At 39.8% G+C, this 24545-nt stretch overlaps 2 protein-coding genes across 3 annotated transcripts; one reads left to right on the top strand and one right to left on the bottom strand.

Annotated features, from left to right (window-relative positions):
• The first annotated feature begins 11939 nt into the window (after positions 1-11939).
• TL29 (ascorbate peroxidase 4) lies at positions 11940-16579 on the top strand. The gene is made up of 11 exons (XM_078586743.1): positions 11940-12096; positions 12182-12283; positions 12563-12647; positions 12737-12771; positions 12865-12930; positions 13008-13048; positions 14039-14169; positions 14515-14621; positions 15421-15558; positions 16114-16248; positions 16334-16579. The coding sequence occupies exons 1-11, from the start codon at positions 12007-12009 to the stop codon at positions 16442-16444; spliced, it is 1041 nt and encodes a 346-aa protein (XP_078442869.1). The 5' UTR covers positions 11940-12006; the 3' UTR covers positions 16445-16579.
• Positions 16580-17969: 1390 nt separating this feature from the next.
• On the bottom strand, positions 17970-24281 carry SRS (Seryl-tRNA synthetase). 2 transcript variants are annotated; one of them, XM_078586741.1, is made up of 9 exons: positions 24069-24281; positions 23823-23977; positions 23215-23308; positions 22490-22731; positions 21901-22080; positions 19469-19635; positions 19254-19388; positions 19071-19164; positions 17970-18407 (listed from the first exon to the last, which is right to left on the bottom strand). In XM_078586741.1, exons 1-9 carry the CDS (start codon positions 24271-24273, stop codon positions 18120-18122), a joined length of 1560 nt encoding a protein of 519 aa, XP_078442867.1. In that variant the 5' UTR covers positions 24274-24281; the 3' UTR covers positions 17970-18119. The 2 variants fall into 2 exon arrangements, with proteins under 2 accessions (XP_078442867.1, XP_078442868.1); XM_078586742.1 differs by having other exon boundaries at positions 23215-23315; positions 24069-24210.
• Positions 24282-24545: the final 264 nt, after the last annotated feature.

Raw genomic sequence — 24545 nt, 5'->3', positions numbered from 1 at the left:
TAAAAACGATTGAGGAATCATCCTCAATCCATTTCTCTAAATTGAAATAATTCTATTTTGAGAAAGAAGATAAAAAAGTAGAAAATCCTTTTAGGCATTTTATCGAACACTTTGTTTTCAAGGTTTGACTCTCGAATTTCCCCAACAAATTGACTTATAAAAATTCCAAAAAATTATCTAAAATCACTAATGTAAATTTACTAGATATACATAAAATTTGAAACCTAAATAAAATCACTAGGGAAAATTCTCTTTATAAAATATATATACACTCATTAGTAGTAGTATCATTTTGGGATCTTTTCTCTCCACTCACCAGTTCATCAATTATTTCTACCTCTAAAGGTCAATCTCTATGGATATGACCTTACTCTACCCTATACATTTCTGAGTAAGACTACTAATAATAATGACGACGAATTTAACACCATATTTTCGCTTTATCACCCAACAAAAGTAATTACCACAAACATGGATAATATTCTTTTGGTATAGTTCCTAGAAGCAATATACAATATATAATGTTCATAACCAACCGAGAATTTAATGTGTGTTAAAATTGCAAATGCTTTATAGTAAAAGAGATATACCCAGTTGTCTATCTGATGAAGGCAAATTGTGTGTTAATTTTATTGTAGTTGAAATTGTTGGGTTCTTGAAGCCTAGATCTGGATGAAGAGTTCAAAACGATCCGTAGCGGAAGACTTGGACGAATTGTAATGGCATCATTAAACCATTGAAATGAAGAACATGTTCATGGATCGCATCCGTGATTTCTCGAATCCTCGAGCGAGACGAGTTGAGCTGCTCATGTGTGCAGCCTCTATATGTATATGTGCAATTCTCGGTGCATCAAATCTCCTCCTTCACCTTGACAAGCTCCCTCCACCCTCTGCCATGGTCGTTACGATGTCTAGATTGCTTCAGGAGTCGAGAGGAGGTGTGGGGAGGCGGGACAACAAGGGGAAGGCCCTTGAACAATTCTGTCCTTGGTGAATTTCTTTCAGGGCCTTTCCCTATTTATACTAAGTGGGTATTTTTCATAAAAACCCCCGAAACTTAAGTATATCTTTCGATGTCCAAAAGGCATTTTGCGTATGACCCTCTAGGCCCATGTATCAGTCTAGCTAACGATTCCAACAGCCCAATAACCTTTATTGGCCTTCCAAATTGATTAACTATATCATCATATAGATTAATTAACGTTGGATTGATTTAACCCAATCGATAGGTTGAGTCTCCAACATGTGGGGTGCCAACCGACACCTCATGCTCCAGAATATACAAAGGAGTGTGTATCGACTCACGCATGGAACCTGTTCATCATCAATTACCGTGTACATATAATCCCTCATCCACTTGACGCTCCTTGGACGACTTACGGTATGGGCAATTGTCAAACCCTAATCAGGCATCTGAGTTAGTACTAATGCATTCGAAAATCACCAGAGAACTCTTCTCCAATATTTCACTACCTTGGCCAAGGACTTCATCACATCATCTTCCTTGAGCTGTCACCTCTTAAACCGAGGGTGGACAATCCCATCTTGACAACTCAATCATCGTCGTGAACTTCTTGATGCACCCAAACTAAGATCTTTTAGAATCCCATGATTAGGGATGCGTAGGTCATAGTCACAGTACAATTGTTCATCCACAAGATATCTTACGTGTCTCAGGTCTGAGGACCACTTCTTTGGTTTCTTAGGTCGAAGGATCAACCTGATTGATAGTTTGGTATAGTACAATTCAGGGATTTGTATGAATTAATTTAGTGAATTATTTTCGCAAAAGACCACTCACTGTCTATCTTTAGTGTATCCACACTGATGGTTACATGACTGACTATGCTCATCATATTGGTGAGGCTTGATAGTGTTATTTTATCATAATACTTTGATGTGTTTCTGGTGTACCCTTTGAATAGGAATATTTAGAACACATGCTTAAAGACTAGTGATCTCTGTATTACGATATCATCATAATTCATTAAGTCCTCTCATGTATTCATGGACTTCATTATAAGCATCACACATGCACTATAATGAGTATGTTATATTAATGAACATGGAACTAGATATGGAATGTGTGATTGGCTTGTCAGCCACACTATCGTTTGGATCTGACTGGAAATTTGAGTCAGTGTAACCTTAGTCGGCCACACTCCACACTATCATCTGGAGTTTCAGCTCCTATCCTCCATAAATCATAAATAAATCCTTAGTCCTTCTCAAGTACTTAGGGATGCATTTCACTGCTACTCAGTGTTCCTCTCCTGCGTCTGCATGAAATCTGTTCGTAACACTTAGAGCAAAGGCAACATCAGGCCTAGTACATACCATTGCCTACCTCATGGATCCAATAGCCGAAGCATATGAAACTTTAGACATCATCGCTCTATCTTCAGGAGTCTTAGGTGAGTGCTCATTAGATATTTGAACTCCATGTCTCATCGGTATGAGACCTCTCTTAGAGTTCTCCATGCCAAACCTTTTGACAATGGTGTCTATGTACATAGATTGGGATAATCCTAGAAACATCCTCGATCTATCTCTATAGATAGGTATTCCCAATACATAGGTTGCCTTTAATGATGAAAACATTCCTACATCATTCCCAATGAGTAGAATATCATCCACATATAAAATCACGAAAGTGATTGCGAAGGTGTATATGAAAGGTTGTATCATATACACCTCTTCCTCAAGGTTTCCATTGAGAAAAGCAGTCTTGACATCCATTTGTCAGTTTTCATAGTCGTGGTGTGCAGCTATGGCGAGAAGAATTCTGATCGAGTGTATCATGGCAACTTGCAAAAATATTGCGTCATAATCAACTCCTTGCCTTTGACGATAACCTTTCACAACAAGTCTTGACTTATATGTGTCAACTTGTCCATCTGCACTGATCTTTTTCTTAAAGATCCACTTACACTCGATAGGTACTATACCTTTGGGAGGGTCAACCAAGTACCATACTTGATTTTGGTGCATGGAGTGGATTTCAAAATCCATTGCTTCTCACCATCTCTGAGAGTCAGAATCTCAAACCGCCTCGTCGTATGTCAAAGGATCATCATCCTTAAGATGTAGTGTCTCGACTTAACCTGATGCAATATGTCTGATATAGCAATCAGGTTGTCTCACTACTCTTCCTGAGTTACGTGGCTCTAGTGTATTTGCCTGAACATGTTCATGAACTGAGTGCCCATATGATGAGGTAGTATTTGTGTTTTAATTTGGAATTTCTTCCAAAACTACTTTACTCCTACTATCTTCTGTTAGAAGATATTCGTCCTCTAGGAAAATGGCCCTCTTTGAAACAAAAGTGGTTTGTTCCTCAGGCCAGCAAAAGTAGTATCCATGTGTCTCTTTTGGATATCCCACAAATCTACATAGCTCAGTTCTGGGTTCCAGCTTTCCTGGGTCATGCCTATTCACGTGGGCAGGACATCTCCATACTCTAGCATTCATAAAATTCGATCTTCTCCCTCTCCATATCTCATATGGTATGGAAGTTACCGACTTGCTAGGTAACATGTTCAGTATATGCGATGTTGTTTCAAGCGCATATCCCTAGAGGAACACTAGTAGTTTTGAGAAGCTCATCATAGATCTTACCATGTCTAACAAGGTTTGATTTCTCCATTTCGATACCTCATTCATTTGTGGTGTATATGGAGGACTCAGCTAAGTCAGGATACGATTATCCTTCATGTATTGAATGAACTCTGTTCTTAAGTATTCTCCACCTTGATCCAATCTAAGTGTTTTAATATTATTTCCAGATTGTTTCTCTCCTTCATTCTTAAATTCCTTGAATTTCTCAAGAGCTACAGATGTATACTTCATCAAGTATACCCATCCGTATCTAGAGAAATCATCAGTGAATGTAATGAAGTAAGTACAACCACCTCTACCTTGGACAGGCATAGGACCACATACATCAGAATGTACGAGTTCCAAGATGCCCTTGGCACGCTCCCCATTCTCAGACAATGGTGATTTGGGTAACTTACCCATAATGCAAGATTCACATTTTGTGTCTGATTCAAAATCAAACGAACCCAAGTATGCATCCTGATGCAACTTTAGCAATCTTCCATTTCCAACATGTCAAAGCCGACAGTGCCATAATTAGGCTGTGTTCACTCATTGTTTACTCTTCTTAAGAGAAACATCTACTTGGAGATTATAAGAAGAAACATCCATCAAGTAAAACCCATTGACCAATGGTGCTGATGCAATCAATTTATTCTAAAAATTAACAGAACAACATTTGCTCATAATGGTCACTGTGTACCCGAGTCTATCCAAACATGAAACAGATACAATGTTCTTTATTATGCTAGGAACATTATAGCAGTCTTCTAAAGACAGAAAATCTCAGGATTGGAACTCGAGGTTCATTGTCCCCACAGTGATAGCAGCAACTCTTGTGCCATTCCCCACTCTCATCTCCACCTCGCCGTTTTCTCAGTTTTCTTGTACTTGTCAGCACCTGCAAGTCATTGCAGATATGAGATGCACATCCAATATCCAGTACCCAAGATGATGAATCTCTACAAGACAAGTATCTATCACATAGATACTTGAAGCATCGCCATGCTTCTTTTGAGTTATCTCATTGAGGTACATTTTGTAGTTCCTCTTGTAGTGGCGCCTTGTTCCGCAATGGAAGCACGTGAATTTCTCACCATTGTCCTTCTTTGTCAGTATCGCTTTCACTTGCTTCTTCCCTTTGTCTCGCCTTGATGCAGACATCGCCTTTCTCTTCTTATTGGTCCTACCAACGAAGAGAACTTGGGACTTGTCCTTCTGAAGGTTACCCTCGGCAGTAGTAAGCATGTTAAGCAGCTCCAGAAGAGTCATCTGAATTTTGTTCATGTTAAAGTTATCAATGAACTAAGAGAATGAATCAGCTAAGGATTGAAGAATGAGGTCCGTGCTCATCTCAACATGGAGTTCAACTCCTAGCACTGCCAACCTTTCTATCCACTCAATCATCTTTAGTACATGAGTTTGTACCAAAGATGATTCGGTCATGCGAGCCTTGAATAGGCTCTTCAATATCTCATATCTCTGAGTCTTACTCTGTTTGGCGAATAACTCCATCAAATGGAGTAGCATTGGCCTTGGCTCCATATCTTCATGTTGCCTCTACAATTCATTGCACATAGAAGCTAGCATGTAGCATTGGACTACAGTGGAGTTATCTTTCCACTGCTGATATTCCATAATCTCCCCTTCAGTTGCATCCGATGAAAGCTCTCTCGGGCCATCACTCTCAAGCACATAGGCTATGTTCTCAAACTTAAGGAGGATCTTTAAGTTCTTGAACCAATCAGTAAAGTTCAGTCCAGTCAAATGGTTGGCATCCATTATGCCACGTATCGGATTGCTCAACGATATCTTTGCCTTGCATGGGATATATTTAATGAATTACTAGTTCAAGCAGATTCTAAGTTCATCAAATATTTATAGCTCCCACTAAAATTCATCATTCTGTACAATCCTCAAGTGTATGAAAGCGGAGAAACCGACTATCTCCTAGTGGGGATCAAAATTTCAACATGTGTAATATGACCTGGAGTATACCCCTACTAATCATAATACACATTATTGAACACCCATCTCATGTGACTTGCAACTCTTTGTAATATGTAATCATATTTTGATCCCTAACGCTCATGCGGCGAAGAGTATACCCCCACCAACCACTAAGTTTTGTCTTAGCAATATCATTGTTACTTGTCAAAAATAGATTTCTGTGTAATCCTGGAGTATACCCCCACCAAACTACACGGTTCCTCTATCTTGACCTAGTGTCACACACTAGCTCTTAGTTCCTCCTCCCGAAGAAGTAGGCCTGGATTTGACTCCACCAACCTAGCTTAGAAGGGACTTGGATCCTAAGACTATAACGACGGAGGACCACGCTTAAGTTCGTCACTTTCACGTTACGGCTCAGATTTTAAAGAGAGGAATTCATACGTGTGAGTATAAGTTGACTATCTCATATAGTCAACTCTACATTCCAATCTCATTGGTACACTAACTTAAGGGAACCTACATTTTGTCCATCTAAGTTTTGATTTTCCACAACGTATTTATCATGCCACATATTTATATCACAAATGAAATCATATAACAAATGTAATATAACAAAATTATTTAAATACTTTCAAAATTCTAGCAAAGAAACATGACTTTCATGCTTAAATTCAAGAAATAATTATCTAAACATTCTAAATAATTATCTAAACATTCTAAGAAATAAGAAATAAGAAAAAAATTTATCAACCTCAAATAATGTTTTTTACTTATTTGAGTTAATAAAATTAAGAAAGATTTTCTTGAATTTTACTATAAGTTTTCCCAATTTATTTGGCCTTCAAATAATTTATTTATAAATTATTTAAATATATGAATTACTTAAGAAAGTATCTAAAGTTATTATATCTACATATATTAATAATGAATAAGGGGCAGCCACTACCACTATGCCACCCCTCCACCCAGAGCGGGAGTGAGGGAGCCGGGTTTGAATCCTGGCTCCCACACTCCCCTAAAAGAATAAATCTTTTTGCGGGATCTGGTCCGACCCAATCGGATCAGGTCAGATTGGATCGAATCCGATCCACTTGGTTGGACCTGATCAGATCGGGTCCGACCCAACCGATCCGGTTGACTCCTCGAACCGGGTCTGACCTGGGTTTGCCCTAGCCGACCCAATCGCCCGTATCTGACCTGGGTTCCAATTGGTTGGCCTGATCTGGTTTCGGCGGCTTTAAAAGTCGCCTGAAATTGGATCGGGTTTGACCCGATCTGAGGCCAGGTGGCGGCCCGCCCGCACCCCGCGTAGTCTCAAATTCTCTCATGGAACCTTTACCGTCATCGGTTATCGTAAATGTATAGTCTGTCATCCACGCGAGACTTTGAATGACTTAGAGTATGGTTTATCGTCAAACCCTAATCCGTCATTCGATTAGTACTGATGTGTAACGGGAATCATTGGAGAACGCCTTCTCCAATATCCTCACTACCCTAGCCAGGGATTTTTCTGCATTGTCTTCCTTGAGTCCATCTCCTCTTATATCGAGGACGGATGATCCTGTCTTGACCACTCAATCATCTCCGTAATCTTCTTACTACATCCGATCTATAACTTATTTGAATCCCATGATTAGAGGCTTGTAAGTCATAGTCAAAATGTAGTCTTCCACTCATCAGATGTCCTTGGTGTCTCAGGTTAGTGGATCACTTATACAACCGTGAGTTGAATCAATCTGATTGATGTTTAGGTATAATACCATTCAGGGATTCAAACGGATAAATTCAGTGAACTATTTCTCCAAAAAGCACCCACTATCTGTCCTTAGTGTCACCACACTAATAACCATAGGATCAACTATACTTATCGTATAAGTAGGATCAGCTAGTGATATTCTATCCGGATAATTTGATGTTCGTCTCGACTATCCATTGAATATGAATGTTTAGATTACATGTTTAAAGATTGGTGATCACTGTATTATGATCTCATCATAATTCACTAAGTCATTGCACGTATTCATGGACTTCATTATAAACATCACACGGAATAATAATGAACGCAAATATTTTATTCAATGAACTTAAATAAACATGGTAGTGTGATTGGCTTGACAGCCCCATAATATCCATCAAATGCTTATGTTCTTCCAATTTGACACATAGTGTTGGCTTCTTTTTCCACCATTTTTTGAATTATATGCTCACATAAGTCAAGAAAACTGGTGGCATAATGAATACGTAGAAACTAACTTCACAGAAGGATGCATCGTTGCTGTAAAATTCACAAAAATATTATGCTTCAATAAAAAAGTATACTTAGAAAACTTTGTCGCCATTGGTTGATAGCGCCCAAGAGGAAAACATGTGCCTCTTTTAAAAGTACATAACTGATCTATAAGTGTGTATTCAACAAAGTAACAACACCTACAATTGGAAATTGTCAACACCCTCGTGGTGGATGAGTATGTGGCTTTTGCAAATGGCTTCAAAATTTTTATGAACTCAATGAGTATGTCCCACTCGTCATCAATAAAGTGGAGGTTCATTTTTGTGGATCAAGGAGGAGGGCCATGGTCAACAAGGCTTGTCCCTTCTCCACCGTTGCTTCCAACACGCCGCAAGTGGAATTCCACCTCATAAGAATGTCCAGGGGTATTTTTTGCAATTCTAAGACCAAGTGCTGTGCATATCTCCTGATAACATTTGGATCGGTTATTAGACCCCATACTTAGGGTTTTTAACTCCCTAAATCATGATACAGCCTGCTCGAGAGAGAAAGATTTGCTACTTGTAGGACATAACTACCTCATCGTTGTTGTTTGTGTTTTCAAAAAAAAAACTCCCTCTTTGCAACAGTCTCTTGAGTCATCTTAGTATCGTCCTCTAGGAATGAGTATTCTCAAATGTGAAGTTTTTATAACCCAGCTTGGAAGACTAGGTTAATGACATGACAGACATATGTGAAAAAAGGTTTTTGATCCACTACTTCATCTGAAAATAGTTCTATCATTATGTTGCATAAAGCATTATTAGTCGTAATTGTAGTGACCTGTAACACAACACAATTAATCACATTACCTAATAAAATAAGTATCGGTACACTAAATACCAATACTTAAATAATTATTAGGTAATTTGATTCTTTGAGCACTTATATGACGACTTCATTCAATTTCTCCCCCAATTGCCCTGTGGCTAATTCCCAAATAGACAACACTCGGTTCCTCAACTTCTTCTAAACATCATTCCAATGTGTTGTATCTTTATTTCACCGTATGATGCTGCAAATGACTCCTTTCTAGTCTCAAGCGTTGAATGCATTCTAAACTGTGCGCAGAACTAAGACAATCGTACAAAATCCTTTCGGCTTGCTATACTCCATGGTAGGTCCTCCCACTCGAGCTCTACTTTAGCAGCTTTGGGGGTAATACTGGTCCTGGGCGCATTTTTTTGGGGGGTGACATTGGTACATACGTTGCATACGTACTGTTGATGTCTGGTCTTCCTGAAATATTAGAATACCTTGGACCTCAGTGCACAGTGCATGCTTGTGGCAGTCGATCCCTTGGTCATCAGATAAATCGCCTCGCCTAGCGTGCCACCAATTAGTGATTTGTCCATTGTTTGATCACCCATATGTTCACCATTGCAATGCAAACCAGCAGTGGATGAGCTTTCAGATTTCACCTTGTTGCTAGGAAACTGGTATCCAAGAGCTGAGTCTACATGTCTATTCAAAGGCGTCTCTGTACAATTCATTGCATTTGATGAGGACAGATGAATAACGTACTTTAATAGTTCATGCGGTATGATGTAAAGTGGTAATATCAATGTTTTCACACATTTGTTCATCCATATATTTGTTTATCTTTGATACCATCCATTCATTATCATTTTTTTCTTGATCCATCCATCCAACCATTAACCCCTAAAAATTATTGTAGACTAATAATGCACAATATACATATACCTTTTGGAAGTATCAAATGTCCTAAATTAGCATATCAGATCAAACCTGAAATAAAAAAACAAAATATAGTTTTAAAGTCTTCACTAAGAACTCATAGCTATAAGGAAGAAAGTCATAAGTTTGGAGTTCAATGGCAACAGAAAAAACATGCAATGTAGAGATGTGTGTGCACAATAAGAGTAAACTCAGACGTCAAATATTTTAAGTTAGCTGGATGATTAAAGTTGGAGCATAATGAAAATAAAAAGAATGTAATAAAGTTATAGCTATGAATGCATAGGCTTTGGGGAGCTCACTTGTAATGAAATTGAAATTCAGTCGAAACAGTAATTTGGGGACTTTTGTAGATAAGCTCTTAATTAGCTAAATTTGATTATTGACCCTTTATAAGTGAAAAAGTAAAAAATAATTGTAGAAAGCAGAAACTCTTTGATTTTTCAAGAACCTATCGTCAAGAGTATTAGAGAGAGAACAAGAGAGATTATGTGGGTCTGATAGGGGAATGCGATAGAGCAAAGAAGAACACATAAAGGGAATGTTGAAGAGTGTTCGGAGAGAGGACAAGATAGATTGTGTTGGTCTGGTAGGAGAAAGTGATAAAGGAGTTAGAGAGACAGAATGAAGAAGAATGCATAAAGAGAATATTGAAGAGTTTTAAAAGGCAAGATTTTCCCTAAGATGAGTTAATCTCCAGATTCTGGCAAATCAAATTAGTCATCTAAAAAAATCATGACAACAATCTCATTTACTTTTTCTTTCTCTTCAGCTGCCAACCTTCCTTGAGTCGCTTGTCTGCGCGGGCTTCTCCTACACAAGCATAGACTCCAGTGTCAGCGAGCTAGTAGACAAAATCACTAGCTCAAATCACCTGCTGATGATTTTTTTATTTAATCCAAAGTAAGCCATGTATAATGACTATGTTGTATCTCATCAGACAACAATTATGACACATTTCTGATCAACTGGTTGAAGGCAAGATAATTGTTAGATAAGCAGATCACTATCTTTAATATTAGTTCCCCCACAAAATGGCACATAGTCTCTCCATGTCTCTATTGTGGGTGCACTCAGGTCATAATTAATAAAGTGGTAAAGTTAGCCTATACTAGGAAATGACTCGACAGTGAAACACTCCCAAGACCAGGGACATGCCAACAGATTAAAAGTAGATAGCTAAAAGTAATCGGATGACTAAGAGAGCTCGAAGAGATGTGTGATTCATACATAGTGAGAGAAGTAGAGGCAGAGTCGAGGGACGAGGCGATGTATTTTCACACAATAGGTTATGAGATAAGAGTCATACGCTATCAATATGAAACTAACCATTGACAATAGATTTTTTATTTCCTCTGAACAAGAAGTGTAATCAGATCGTTGTAGTGGGTCCCAAATGTCTGGTGTTGGAGGAGTAATTGAGAGCCGATTATCCCTACGTAATATCCTCTCTCAGTACTCTCAGTGTTCCTCTTTGCGGATCCAAATAAATTTATTCATATAATCAGATTCAAATATCAAATGATGATAACATCAAAGTATCAAATAAAAGGGTGCAATGATTATTGCTTTCACTTTCCTCTGAAGAGGGTGGGGGGGGGAGGAATGGAATCCCATTTTGGCAGCAAATGCAATGGTAACCATTCGCATTAAAGACAATGAATGGGGTATTTAAATAACAAATGCAGACTGCAGACAAATGCAGAATCCATACCTGCAGGCCTAGAACACCTAGACATATCTTCATAATGAATGTAGAATGGAACAGGCCGATTGGAGGTCTAGATTACCTCCTCCAAATGAATGCAGAATGCAGAAGAGAAGAATGCAAATAAGAAAAATGAAGGAATCAAAACAATATGACTGCATTTTTATTTTTTTAACATTTGATCCAATCTGATCCAAAGCGCCCTGTTCCACATTGAATCAGATCAGACTATTGATCTGACCATTGGGCCGGATCAAGAAATACAATCCAAACCCTATAAGAAGATCAAGTCGGAATCAATTTTTTCCTCGGTCTGATCAGTGTCCGGATCCCACCGCTCAAACCTTTGAACGATCAGTTTGAATCCCCGATCCCAACTGGCAATCCTTAAAAAGTACTAAACAAGTTTAAAAATCTCTAACTCGTGTTCATACTCACAAAGGTTCATAATTCTGAGGCATTTTATTATTTATACCACAATAAGAAAGTATTCTCTCTAAACTCTAGATATCACTCTAATCCCCATATAAAAAAATCCAAAATCTAGACATTAATTTTCTAGGAAAGATGAGGAGAAAATTTACATTCATTAATGCATGGGCATATCTGGAAGATCAGATATTCCCTGTTCAGATTTCCTCTGTAGATTTCCTGAAGATAATGTACCAATCACAGCTGCCCAAGTGGCAGATCTTCTCTCTCTATCTCCTCTTTCTCTCTCTATCTCTTCCCAACAAAATACCAAGAGAGAGAGAGGGGGGATAGAGAGAGAAACAGTAATGGCGGTCTCTTACCTCTCGACTTTGCCTTCAGCTGGAGCGCTCTCCCGCCAAATTCATCGGCCAGCACCGTCGAGGAAGACGAACAATGTATGAACACGATGAATGATTCAATGATTCTGCATTTTTTGTTGATTTTCGATGTTTTTTTATTGGGATTTTGGGATGAAATCAGGTCGCCATCGCTTGCCTCGGCGCCGCTGACAGCCAATCTCTTAGAATCGACTCCATCGGCCGGAGACAAGCCCTACATTGCGCAGGCGCCGTGCTTGGCATGGTATGTGAAATCCTGTAAGATTCAGCTCAATCTTAGAGAACTTCAGTCGTTTTCAACTTAAAACGAAATTTGTAGCAAGGTTCTGTTTCTAGTAGCAATTAGAGTAGAATTATTCAGTTTAACTTTGATAAATTGATGCTAATGGCCCTTGGTTTACCCTAATTTTGACGATTTCATGCCCTGATGTTCATCGCACTGACGGAATTCTCGTCTCATGTTCTCCAAAGTTGGGATTTTTCTTCGAAATTCCTCATCAAGACTACTTTTTTTTGTTTGCAGGAGGTTTTGTCGAGCTCAGGATTGTTCACTGAACCTGCCACTGCTGCAGATCTGATACAGAGAAGACAACGTTCTGATCTTCAATGTAATTTGATGAACAGAAACTGATCATTCCAAAGTTTCATCTATTTACCTTGTTTTTTCGCTTCTAAATTAAACTGTTTCTACTTCCAGCGTTCATCAAAGACACTCTCGCGAAAGCAGTCAAGGTGTGAAGAATTCATTCCACCATTAAAATCAAGATCATAATCTCTTTAGATTTTTTTCATGTTTTGCTGAGATTACTGTTCTTTATCTTGAAGGAGCACCCAGAGCTCGTGCCATCGATTCTCACGCTTGCTCTAGCTGATGCATTCACTTATGATAAGGTTCGATCAATTGATAGAAGAAGATTAATCTCATGTCATCAAATTTTTCCTTGCCCACTGACATATTTCTACCTCAGGCCACAAAAACTGGGGGAGCAAATGGATCGATCCGATTGAGGTAACTTCATTTGTAAATCATCTTTAATTAGCTCAAATTGTTGATCATCCATTTCGGCTATTGGATTTTCTGGATACCGATGTTCAATTCGACTTCTGATATCCAGATATCGGATCCAATATCTGGCACAGGCACCCGCCATGTCCTGACCTCTACAATATCGGTTATCGGGTGGATATTTGATATCCGATGGATATTATTCCTGGCATCTCCCATGTCCTGACCCCTACGATATTCGGTATTAGGTGGGCATCTGATAGGTTTCCCAGGCTACGTCGAGGGCATTCTGGTCATGTTTTCCTTTTCTGTTTCTTTAAATAGCACAGCCCTCCTTCTGGGGAGGGCAAACTGAAAGCTATTCTCTCAAAGTAAATGTTGGTCCTCTCTCCCCTCTCGTCTCTTCTTGGATCCGTGCTCCGTCTCCATCCACAATCCCCGTCCTCATGATTGTCTCTGCTTCACCGCGTCTTCAGGCGGCTCGTCCCCGGGCCGATCCCTACCTCCCCTGCTCGGCCCCCTCTCCCACCCTTCTCGTTTCACTTCACCCCGGGAATTTCCCTACCTTGCCTCGTCCTCTTCTCCTTCCGATATGAAGCTAGCACAAGGTTTGTATCAGCATATGCCACATCTTAACCCCTACGATATCCGGTATCAGGTGGACATTCTACATCCTTGCAATATCCAGTGCCGACATATGCCACATCCTGGCCCCTACGATATCTTGTATCGGGTGGACATTCTGTATCCGTGCGATATCCGGTATCTGAAATCATCTAGATTTCATTCGGAAACTGTATATCAATTGTCTAGTATCAGATACTGGATGGATATTGAAGGGCAAACACTAGCCCAAAGGGTTGATCATCCATTTTGGTTGGTCTTTTTTCCTTTCCAAGAAAAGAATTTTATATAAGCTCAGTTACTGATCTTATGTTTGAAGCTCACTCATATATGCTTTTTTAATAAATTATTATGATTTTTCTCGTGAAGCGAGGAGATTAGTAGACCCGAAAACAGTGGGCTCCTTGATGCGCTGAACCTTCTTGAAGAAGCAAAGAAGGAGATTGATGCTTTCTCCAAGGGAGGTCCAATTTCTTATGCAGATCTCATCCAGCTTGGCGGTGAGATACGAAGGGTTTCTTATCTTAATCAAATTTTATGAAGTATTTCAAATTTCATTGACTTTTGATTCGCCGAGTAAAGATAAATTTAATTTTTTAGGTTAACCTACATATTCTTAGGTTTTTTTTCTTGATCACACCCGCATAAAAAAGGTACTCTCCATTGAAGTTACTAGGGTTAGGATAATCTTTGTATTTTTGAAGAAATAAAATTGTTGCCAATTGAATGTCATACATATATACTATTACTAGACTGCTAATTATCATTATTTTACACATCATTTCTACTAATGGGACACTGTTCTTACTAGTCTTGTTTTACTTGATGATTGGAATTCTGTACAGCACAGTCTGCTGTGAAGAAAACATTCCTCGACTCGGCCATTCGAAAATGTGGAGGAAACGAAGAGAAAGGAAGAACACTCTACAGAGCTTATGGCTCTAGTGGTCAGGTCTGTTTCTGGATCATCCCCGGCTCTACACTTTAATCGTTTCGTCAGCGTGCTCTACTTAATTACAAGCCATTCTGAAAATATCCTAGTAATAAGATTATATCCATGAAGTAAAGAGATGAGATTAAACAAGAATCTGGTTTCATTCTTAATTTTCTTACATTTTATACCATTTCTTTCACCTATCCTGAATCGTCTTTTAATCCAATTGCATGCTAATTTGCTATTTCCTCCTTTTTCTCGTCAATCCAAGTTTAAGGGTATACTTTTTTTCCCAAAAAAAGATATTTTTGCAGAATCAGGGGGCATATAGATATCAATCTTGCTAAGATTCAATCTATGCCATAGGAAAATAATCTTCTTTCCTCCATGCCGTTTGTTTGAATGTTCTGTATTGTCTGTTGATAGAGATCACGGTAAGTTCCAACTTTATCCCCTAAACCCTAAACCCAAATTATGAGTATTCCTTTGAAAAGGAGTAATCAATCTCGCTATGATTCCATCAATGCCATATATACATGATATAGGAAAAGAATCTTCGTTCCTCGATACCATGCCATTTGTTTGAGTGCTCTATATTATATGCTGATAGAGATTGCCGCAAGTTCCAATTTCATCTCCTAAACCCAGAACCGTAAACCCTAAACCCAAATTACAAGCACTCTTTGATTTTGTAAAAACGACCCATCTAAGAAACTGAACTGGCACTTGACTTTTTCATCATGATAGAGTCAATGTAATTAGAAAAATGATTATATGGGGGAAATAATCTCATCTTACGCTGTGATCATGATAACAGTGGGGCTTGTTCGACAGACAATTTGGACGGACGGATGCCCAAGAGCCTGATCCCGAAGGACGCATCCCTCAGTGGGACAAATCATCTGTTCAGGAACTAAAAGACAAGTTTACATCCATCGGCTTGGGCCCTCGCCAAGTGAGTATTACATAACTCTTTTTCATATAATCAAAAGCTAGTAATTAGTTTGATGATATGAAAATCCACTTACTTTTATTCATAGCTGACAATGAGCGCTTTCTTCTTCTCTAAATTTATACTGGGAAGGAAAATAAAGTGTCCGTTTCAAACTGAATTGATGAAAACAGCAAAAGATTTGATAATAAAAAGTTCAGATGCATGAAACATTCCAAACCAGAATTAGGTGTTCAATTTTCCACATATTAGCAATAAGTATGTCCGACTTAGTAAGTTGGTGAACTTTACTAACTTACAGATAAGTCGATCGACAGGGAGACCGTCTTGACCGAGAATTGACTTACCGCAGCAAGTAGGTCCGGGCCACGTTGGATCGGTCTGGGTCTTGGTCTATCTGACCGATCTGACACCTCTTGGGCCGACACGACCCAATTGGATCAGATCATACCTTGATTCACTTTCATAAAAAATGGAAAACATTTCTTTCAAAAAAAAATAATAATTGGAAAACATGGTAAAGTGTAGAGCTAATGGAAACCATCATAATAATGGCAGCTAGCGGTGATGTCGGCATTTGTGGGGCCTGATCAGACAGCCACGGAGGCGCAGCTCGCGACAGACCCCGAAGTCCGTCCCTGGGTGGAGAAGTACCAACGGAGCAGAGAGACGGTATCTCAGACCGATTACGAGGTGATGATAATCTAAAAATTTGATTACAATCGCATTTGAGGCTGTTTTCCATTGTGGGTAAACTAATGAATTTCAATTCTGGCAGGTGGATTTGATCACTGCGCTGACCAAAATCAGCACCTTGGGACAGAAGATAAACTACGAGGCTTATTCATATCCAGTGCAGAAGGTCGATCTCTCCAAGTTGAAGCTCTGAGTGTTTGTCCAAAGAGCCTCTCCTATTTTTCTTTGTACCCTCTCTCTCTAATTCCACGAGATTGAAGAAATTTATGGAGACGACGCATGATCTGTTGGCCCTTCTCATTGCAAAGTTCTAATTGGTTCTCATAAAGACTAGTATCATATCATATTCTATAATTGGTTGGCCCTTTATTGGGAGATTTAAGTTTTCTGTCTGTAGTTTCTCGCTCCATCCCTCTTTCTCTAGGCCACGAAACTACTGACAGTTTTTGCAACTTGTTTTTAATCCAGAAGAGGGGAAAGCACAGCTGATAAGTTAAATCTTACATCAACGTTCCAGAAATTCCAGATCTCCCTCTTTCTCTCTCTTTATTTCTCACTCTCTTTCTTTCTCACACTCTCTCTTTCTCTCTCTCTTTCTCTTTCTATCTCTCTGCTCTTTCTCTCTCTTTCTCTCTCACTTTCTCTCTCTTTCTTTCTCACTCTCTTTCTCTTTCTCTTTCTCTTTCTCTTTCTCTTTCTATCTCTCTTCTCTTTCTCTCTCTCTATCTCTCTTCTCTCTCTCTATCTCTCTCTCTGTATATCTGATAAGAACCAAAACATAGCTTCTTATCTGGGATGGGGATACAGGGAACCAATAGGTGTTCCCGAGGTCGGAGAGGACAAATGGAGGAAAGGATCAACCAGGGACAAGTCGCCATAAGATGCGGCAAAGTGACGGAAATCATCCGAGACTAGACGATAACAGATCAGCGGAATTACGAGCTGGATTGAAGGGGAGCCGGCAGAAGATCCAGCGAGGCGAGGGAAGGAAATCACTCCTAAAAGTTGAGGGGACAGAACCGAGACAGACAACTGAGACGGCGAGCCAGGCAGCCGATCTTACCTTTATTTTTTACTGCTCTCCTCAAAGTATTTTGAAAGAGAGCGGAGCACCCTAACTGTAAACACCAAATGACTGAAATGCCCCTAACGGGATAAACCGCTGAAGACACCCTTAAGGATATAGAATAATATCATTATCATGTGAAATTTGAAAGATAACTGGTCTTTTTACCAGGCCAACAGAAATAAAAATTTGATATATTGGGAGGCTAATCTCACAAGAAGAATGGCAAAATAAAGCACCAGATAATGACTGACTAAAATAAAATGGAAGAGCTTTGTTGCAAACCAATTATCTTAACCCGATTGTCTCTCTCTCTAACATATGAAAATTCCAAAAATGATACATTTACCAGATGTCGGAATAAACATTCAAGATAATATGTTTCTACACTTTATAACAGATGAAGCTCTATTTAAAACTAATCTCTTAAACGGATGAAGGAAAAATGACATCGTTGGAAGGCAACATCTCACCAAAAAAGGAAAAACTAAAAAATACCAGGCAATGAATGACATAAATAAAACTGAATTGATGAGAGATGGAAAAGCTACGTGATTCATGAACATTAGAGACTGAGTTCTCTCTTTTTCTCTCCCTCTCTCACTATTTGCCATTCAGAATATTCTGCTTCTTCTCTCTAGAACTGCTGAAATTCCAAAGACAACCGATCTCTTTACCAGAGAAAGAAGAACAATACCAGAAAAGTAAAACGCAGCAGATAACGAGTAAGGAAAAGAAAATTGTGCGAAGTAGAAGGAAGAACTCGGTGGTAGTTCACAAGCGGGGAGCTAACGAGAGACTTTCACCTTGGCTTTGGGGAGATAACACTGAGACCGCCCATGAATGGCCTAAGCGGCTCAGGAATAATCACCGAGCCGTCTTCTTGCTGGAAGTTCTCCAACAAGCAGAGAATCATGCGAGGAACGGCGCAAGCAGTTGCGTTCAGCGTGTGCACAAACTGGGTCGCCGCCGCGCTGCTCGTCTTGCCCTTCTTCCCCCCCGCCGATTCCTGATCGGCTAATGAGCTCGGGCGGTATCGAATTCCCAATCGCCGGCTCTGGTAGTCTGTGCAGTTTGATGCACTCGATATCTGTGGGGGGTTGATGTAACTTATTCAATCTTCCAGGGCGCAAGATTTTTTATTATGATTAAGAAGAAAATAACTATTATGATAATTAAGACACCAAATAACACCATTTACAATGATATTTTTATGACGATGATGGTGATGACAATGGTTATGAAAACAATATTAACATCAAAGAAGATTCTAGCCCAAATGTGATCTTGCACCATCTATGCCCACTCTCTCGTTTCCGACACTTATAGTTAATCCAATTTTTCATGAGATTTGGTCAGTAAACGATGAAGCCAACGACAAACAATATGACAAAATCACGATGCAAAGTTAATGATTGTCTTGGAGATAATTTATTCTGGCATGAAATATGATAACTAAATGCTATATCTAATGTTAGCAGAATATAAATCTCAAACTCCAAAATCCAATATGGCTGTGGCATGCTACTTTGTTATTGATGACGATGATAGTCATTGCAACAACAACATCACTCCAACATAGATTATCATTTGATATTAATGATCGCGTTGGTGCAAAATTTTGGTTCTAGCTTAGCATGCTATACGGTTGCTACATGCAACTTCATCGACAATAAAAACGGTGATGTTTATGCTCAGAGTGATTGACAATGAATAACAAACATGACCATGACAACGACAGCGACAGGCATACCTCGCCATAACGGCCCACGCCTGGCATCCACGCCTCCACATCAAACTTCCGGTACGCCGGCGCCCCCAAGTCCTCTGATGACATTTCCAATGTCCTGCGAGCAAAATCAAGACAATTAAGGAACATAATGAACACCCAGGATAAGTGAGATTCGCCAAGGAAAGAATGTGATTTCCCGATTACTTGAAGTGTAGGCCGAGCGATTCAAAAAGCTCCTCCTCGATTCTGATTAACTCTTCATGGAACCGGTCACTATCTTCTGGCCGGCACAAGATGAACATCTCCACCTTGCTGAACTGATGTACTCGATACAACCCTCTGCATATTTACTTCTAGAAATGAAAAAAAAAACACTTTTGTAGTAAATAGAAAATTGACGGCAGAAAATAAGAGCCTACCGAGTTGCAGTTCCAGCAGCGCCTGCCTCTGTTCTGAAGCAGTGGGAAAAGGCTACGTATTTTAAAGGCAATGAAGAATCAGCAATGATTGAGTCCATGTGGAGACCACCAACTGGGATCTCTGCCGTTCCGATGAGGCACTGATCACTTCCTTCAATGGAGTAGACCTGAACTGATATACGACGTTAAATGATTGAATGGAATGGCTTTTCAAAAGCATTCAACAGGGAATGATCCTAAAAAGATATAAGCCAGCTAATGTGGACTAAAGAGATCCACGCAGCAGCATCCATGGTGTGTCATCATAGGCATAATAATTACAGTATGACGCATAAACTAGCAAACTAATAAACAAATGTGTGATTCATTCTCCATTCAACCACCAAGAACCCCAGTAAATTAGACGAAGCCAACGACTTTTAAATTGGTATCTAATATAGTTAGTCAGTCATTTCATTTCATTTACCCCATATTTTCAGTTTTATTTTTCCTTTCTATTTATATGTGGACACACATGAAGGACAAAAAGATGCAAATTACTTATACTGTCACGTGAGAGAATTAAGTAACCTATCATTGATGGGCCCAGCCCGCTTAACTGTAATAGCTGGTATTTAAACCAGCCACAATGAGAAATTCGATGTCTTTTTCCCATTCGTAAACACTAGCTTCAAGAGGAGACACCGGGAGAGACAGAAGACGCTGGAGGAAGAGCTGCTTAACAAGGGCGAATTTCAAAAAATATTATATTCAAGCACATGGGAACCCTCAGAAACCAGGGCCATGGAGCTCACCATACGTTGTAAATTGTACATTAATAGTAAAACTTCCATTAACTTCAAGATATTGGTAAGTTATGAGATGTATCGGTGAAAAACGCAGAAAGCCCATCATTGTACGCTGTATTTGAATCGACAGCTCCCTTTCAGTATGAACTGAGCAATCATCTTGCAGCTTCAGTCTCGGTGACACCATATTTTATTGGAGCTGATCCAGGTCCACCTCCAGGTTTTCGATGCTTCCCTAGTCCCTGTCCTTCATGACTTAGACACCCAAAGTTGTATTCTTTGACGGGTTTGGCTGCAATTTTTTCCATTTAACGTCTTAAAGTCTATATGACCTTCCGACAGGAACAAGACACCTGAGAATATATTCTCTACATTACGCCGTATCACCATCTTTGAAATCCCTGAGACTCCATGAACCCATAAAACCTTCTCTATTCTATTTCTTTAAGTATATTTAAGCCAAATATTATTAGCATTTATGAGCATTAAGTCTCAAGAAGATGGGATCGTCAAATTCTCAGGAAGATGGGTTCTAGCGATCTCTATCAAGGTGTGACTTTTCTCTCCACAACATCATTTTTCTGGGCCGTTCATGGGCCAGAAAATCTATTTATTCCATATTCATCAAACTTTGTCGCATCGAACACATCTAGACACCAACCTGATCCCCAATCCTTCGGTCACAAAAATTTTCTATCTTAATGTATGATTACACACATTTTATATCACAATACTGGTGTTGAATGGGTAAGATGTCAATTGAGTACAAGACTTGAGGGATTCAAATCGAACAATGCCAAATTCCAACAAAGCAACCATTGTTTTTATAGCAACCATGGGAAGCTAAGAGAACAAATGTCTAAGAGTTCTCTTTACCAACCCCATGCTGTGACCACGCCAGCCTACCTTGTTGGTTCCCAACATACCAAGATGAGAAGCACATCATTCAAAGCCATCCTCTCCTCTGTTACTAGATGCGGTTTTTCTTTGAGAAATTGTTCTTGAAGGATTGCCATCGAAGAGAAAAGTTTGCTGGCCAGGACTGAGTGCTCAAGAAGCGACTTCCACACAGTCGGGTAGACCTCAGAACTCAACTATTTCACTGCTTCTGTCCACAATCAGGGAGAATTAATTCTACAGATAGTAGATTTATTAAATGGTGAGTAAGCGAAGAGGGCAGGACCCCCCTGCCCTTGGTCACTTCACAGCCAATGTGCTGTTTTCGGTAGTGGTTGGTCCACTGGAAATAGGCGACCACAACCTTTACTTCATTGTATAGAAGCCCCTAACATAAATTAAGGAATACTTTCTCTAACTTCCAACATTCCCTCTCTAGTGGGTGAATAAGATTCTTTCATCTCAGCTGGGAGACTGACCAATTGTCTAAACACTCCAACTTTCTTCCCCTAAATGCCTACAACAAATCTCCTTCACATGAGGATTGGAGGAAATCATCCGGAGATTAACGGAGTTTGTTCATTGCTTTTTTTAACATAGGACGATTTCTAGAAAACACAGCACCGACCCATAGCACAAAGATTTACTCTTCTTTGCGATGGTTAGCTAACGCTGTTGAGAAATTAAAAATGAATGAATCACCAAGATGGGATGATAATGCGCATGTACAAGATTGCGAACACGAACCTGAGTATTTTGTCCACGAGGCTGAAAACCACACTTCTCAACAACGGAGGACCTCACAAGCTCTGGAGTTATTAAAGGGATAAAACCCCTCTTGGAAACTTCAGAGAGTGCCCAGTTCACCAAAGCCATTTCCAAAAGAACAGCTTCATTCTTTAGATAATAAAATTTTGAACCACTAATCTGCACAAAAAAACGTTGCTAAAAACACATAGAACAGGATAAAAATAAAGAATAACATTCGATGAAAACGAAGGAACAACTTCAAAAGAAACTCGCTCAAGAATATTTCTGACGATCTTTAAAAGGAAATCGCTTTACACGTGTTTGAATGACCACCAAAGAAACCAATAGAAACCCTTTTTTCGTTGATAATGCCGTGATCAATCTTACGGTAATTCCACCATACAATATTGCCATGTCAAGATTAAGGGAATTTTCTTAAAAATAATTAGGTAAATTCTGAAAGACACGGTCATGCTTCAATCCTCATTTTATTTCTTAATTTGTCAGCCTTCCCGAAAGTCTAGACGCAAATAAAAAACGACCCCTGAATTAGCTTTCCAAGCAAAAAGCTGAAAACGATCATTACCTCTGAAGCAGCATCAAAGTCGAAAAGATCCAAGTCTCTTCCAATCTGCACGTGATCTTTAATGGTAAACCCAAACTCTCGGGGACACCCAACCAACTTTCTCTGGACTGACTTCTCCTCTCCCCCAACAGGAACGGAAGGATGGGTAATATTCGGTATACACTGAGCTTCAATTTGAAGACTATCAGTAACGTGGATGAGCTCCTCTTCAAGTGAAACGAGCTTCTCTTTCAGACTTTTCCCTGAAGAAAGAAAAAAAAAAGAATGCAAAAATTAGGCTCAGACAGTGGGGGACAGTGCTTCGGATAAGTGTTCTCGACCGCCGACGACAATGACAAGAGTATGATGGGGCATTATCGTCCATGTGATTCATCCTTGCCAGGATGATAGAGACGTCATCGGTCAATCATTGCCAACATTGTCTCCTGGCCGCAAGTATGACGACGAAGACGATGACGAGTTTGTCTGATCATCGCTTCCTGTCACTCTCCCTCTGTTAATCTCACTCAAATAATTAAACGACAACGAAATCTTCACGGTCATCGCCATTGTCTGCAACTAAAAAGACTTTGACCAAGACGTAATGGTCACTCAAGCTGCAGACGATGTTGATGACAATGTATGGTTGTGGATGAAAACGATGATGTGCAAAAACTAGGGTGTATTTTGGTTGGCGATTGACAATAGAACGGAGAGACACAAGTTTTCCATTTCTATAATCTCACCTTCTTCGACTAGGGCTTGGCGCACTGGAGGTTCTAGCTTTCCTTTCATCTTATTCGCGACCGCATTTCTTTCGGCCCGCAGGCGTTCAACTTCCTGCCATCTGTGACCAAAACTTAGTGCTGCACTTCTAAAGTTAAAGTAGAATTACTATCACTTATTCATGCATCTAAAAAAAACAGGAAATCCTAGAGTAGGAAAGACGGAAAGCATAAGTTGTAACAGAAAAGAAGGGAAAAGGGGAAATTATTACATTTAAATAAAATGCTCGTTACAACCATCAAGTACTTGAAATATCATAAACAACATTACAGATCATAATTTATTTTCTTTAAATCACTAGATTCTAGAAAGTAGAGTCGGCTGAATTAATCAGATAATATATAAAAATTCACGACACTTCATAATTGTCCTCGGCGAGAAAAATTCCCCATAAATCAACAAATCGCGATCGGCACAACCAAGAATCCCGACGCGATGAAAGAACCATCATTCCACCACGGCGAAAGAAATCGTAACTGAACGAGAACTCATCCACATTAAATTCCAACAATGCACCATATCAAGCCGAGGCAGATAAAGCAAAAAGGCTCTAATCCAAACCCCTAACCTTCTGCAAGCCACAATACTTATCGTAAAGCTCAAGAACCAACTCCAAATCGGCGCTGGAGTTCCGGTGCTCGATGTTCGCCGCAACCACATCCTTGTTGTCCCGTATCCACTTGAAATCTATAGCCGCCTTCCATCGGGGCTTCCCGGCCGAAACTGAGCCAAAAAAAATCAAAAATCCAAGCAAAAGCGAACCAAAAACCGCCAGAAAACGAGAAAAAAAACGCTAAAACGCCAGAAATTCAACCTTTGCCGTCTTCTGTCGCGACAGGAGCGGCGTGGACGGCAGAGGCGGAGAAAGCTCTGACGATGAGCGCCGTCGGGGTGGGCTTCGCGGCGGCGGGGGCGAAGAGAGAAGTCGAAAGAGGAATTGCTCGGCCGCGGAAGGCGGAGAGCGACGAGGCGAGGCGCAGCGTTTGCAGAGCGACTCCTCCCGAGCCTGCCGTTCCCATCGCTTCGAAGATTTGACCACTCGTTTCCGCCCCCTCTATTTATATAGTCCTCCAACCCAAGCTAAGGTTCGGACGGATGACGGAATACGGATGCCGGGTAAAAGATGACTGATGGATGATGGATGATGGATGAGTGATGTGTGACGGATAAGGATGACGGGTGAGGGATGAAGGATGACGAATGATGAATGATGGATTAAGGATGAAGGATGAAGGATGATAGATGAAGGATGATGGATTAAGGATGACAGATTAAGGATGACAGATTACGG

Source organism: Wolffia australiana, chromosome 14, assembly GCF_029677425.1.
Source record: "Wolffia australiana isolate 7733 chromosome 14, ASM2967742v1".
NCBI classification, from domain to species: Eukaryota; Viridiplantae; Streptophyta; class Magnoliopsida; order Alismatales; family Araceae; genus Wolffia; species Wolffia australiana.
This window is presented reverse-complemented; position numbering and strand designations above follow the sequence as displayed.

Bases quoted from the DNA above. Each gene is read 5' to 3' on its own strand.
- TL29 (XM_078586743.1), top strand. From the start codon at position 12,007: ATGGCGGTCTCTTACCTCTCGACTTTGCCTTCAGCTGGAGCGCTCTCC. The intron at 12,648-12,736 runs GTAATTTGATGA...TTCTACTTCCAG, and splicing joins ACAACGTTCTGATCTTCAAT to CGTTCATCAAAGACACTCTC. The intron at 12,772-12,864 runs GTGTGAAGAATT...TTTATCTTGAAG, and splicing joins CTCTCGCGAAAGCAGTCAAG to GAGCACCCAGAGCTCGTGCC.
- SRS (XM_078586741.1), bottom strand. From the start codon at position 24,273: ATGGGAACGGCAGGCTCGGGAGGAGTCGCTCTGCAAACGCTGCGCCTC. The intron at 22,732-23,214 runs GTGAGATTATAG...TTCTTTCTTCAG, and splicing joins CCAAGCCCTAGTCGAAGAAG to GGAAAAGTCTGAAAGAGAAG. The intron at 22,081-22,489 runs GTAATGATCGTT...TTTTTTGTGCAG, and splicing joins ACTTTGATGCTGCTTCAGAG to ATTAGTGGTTCAAAATTTTA.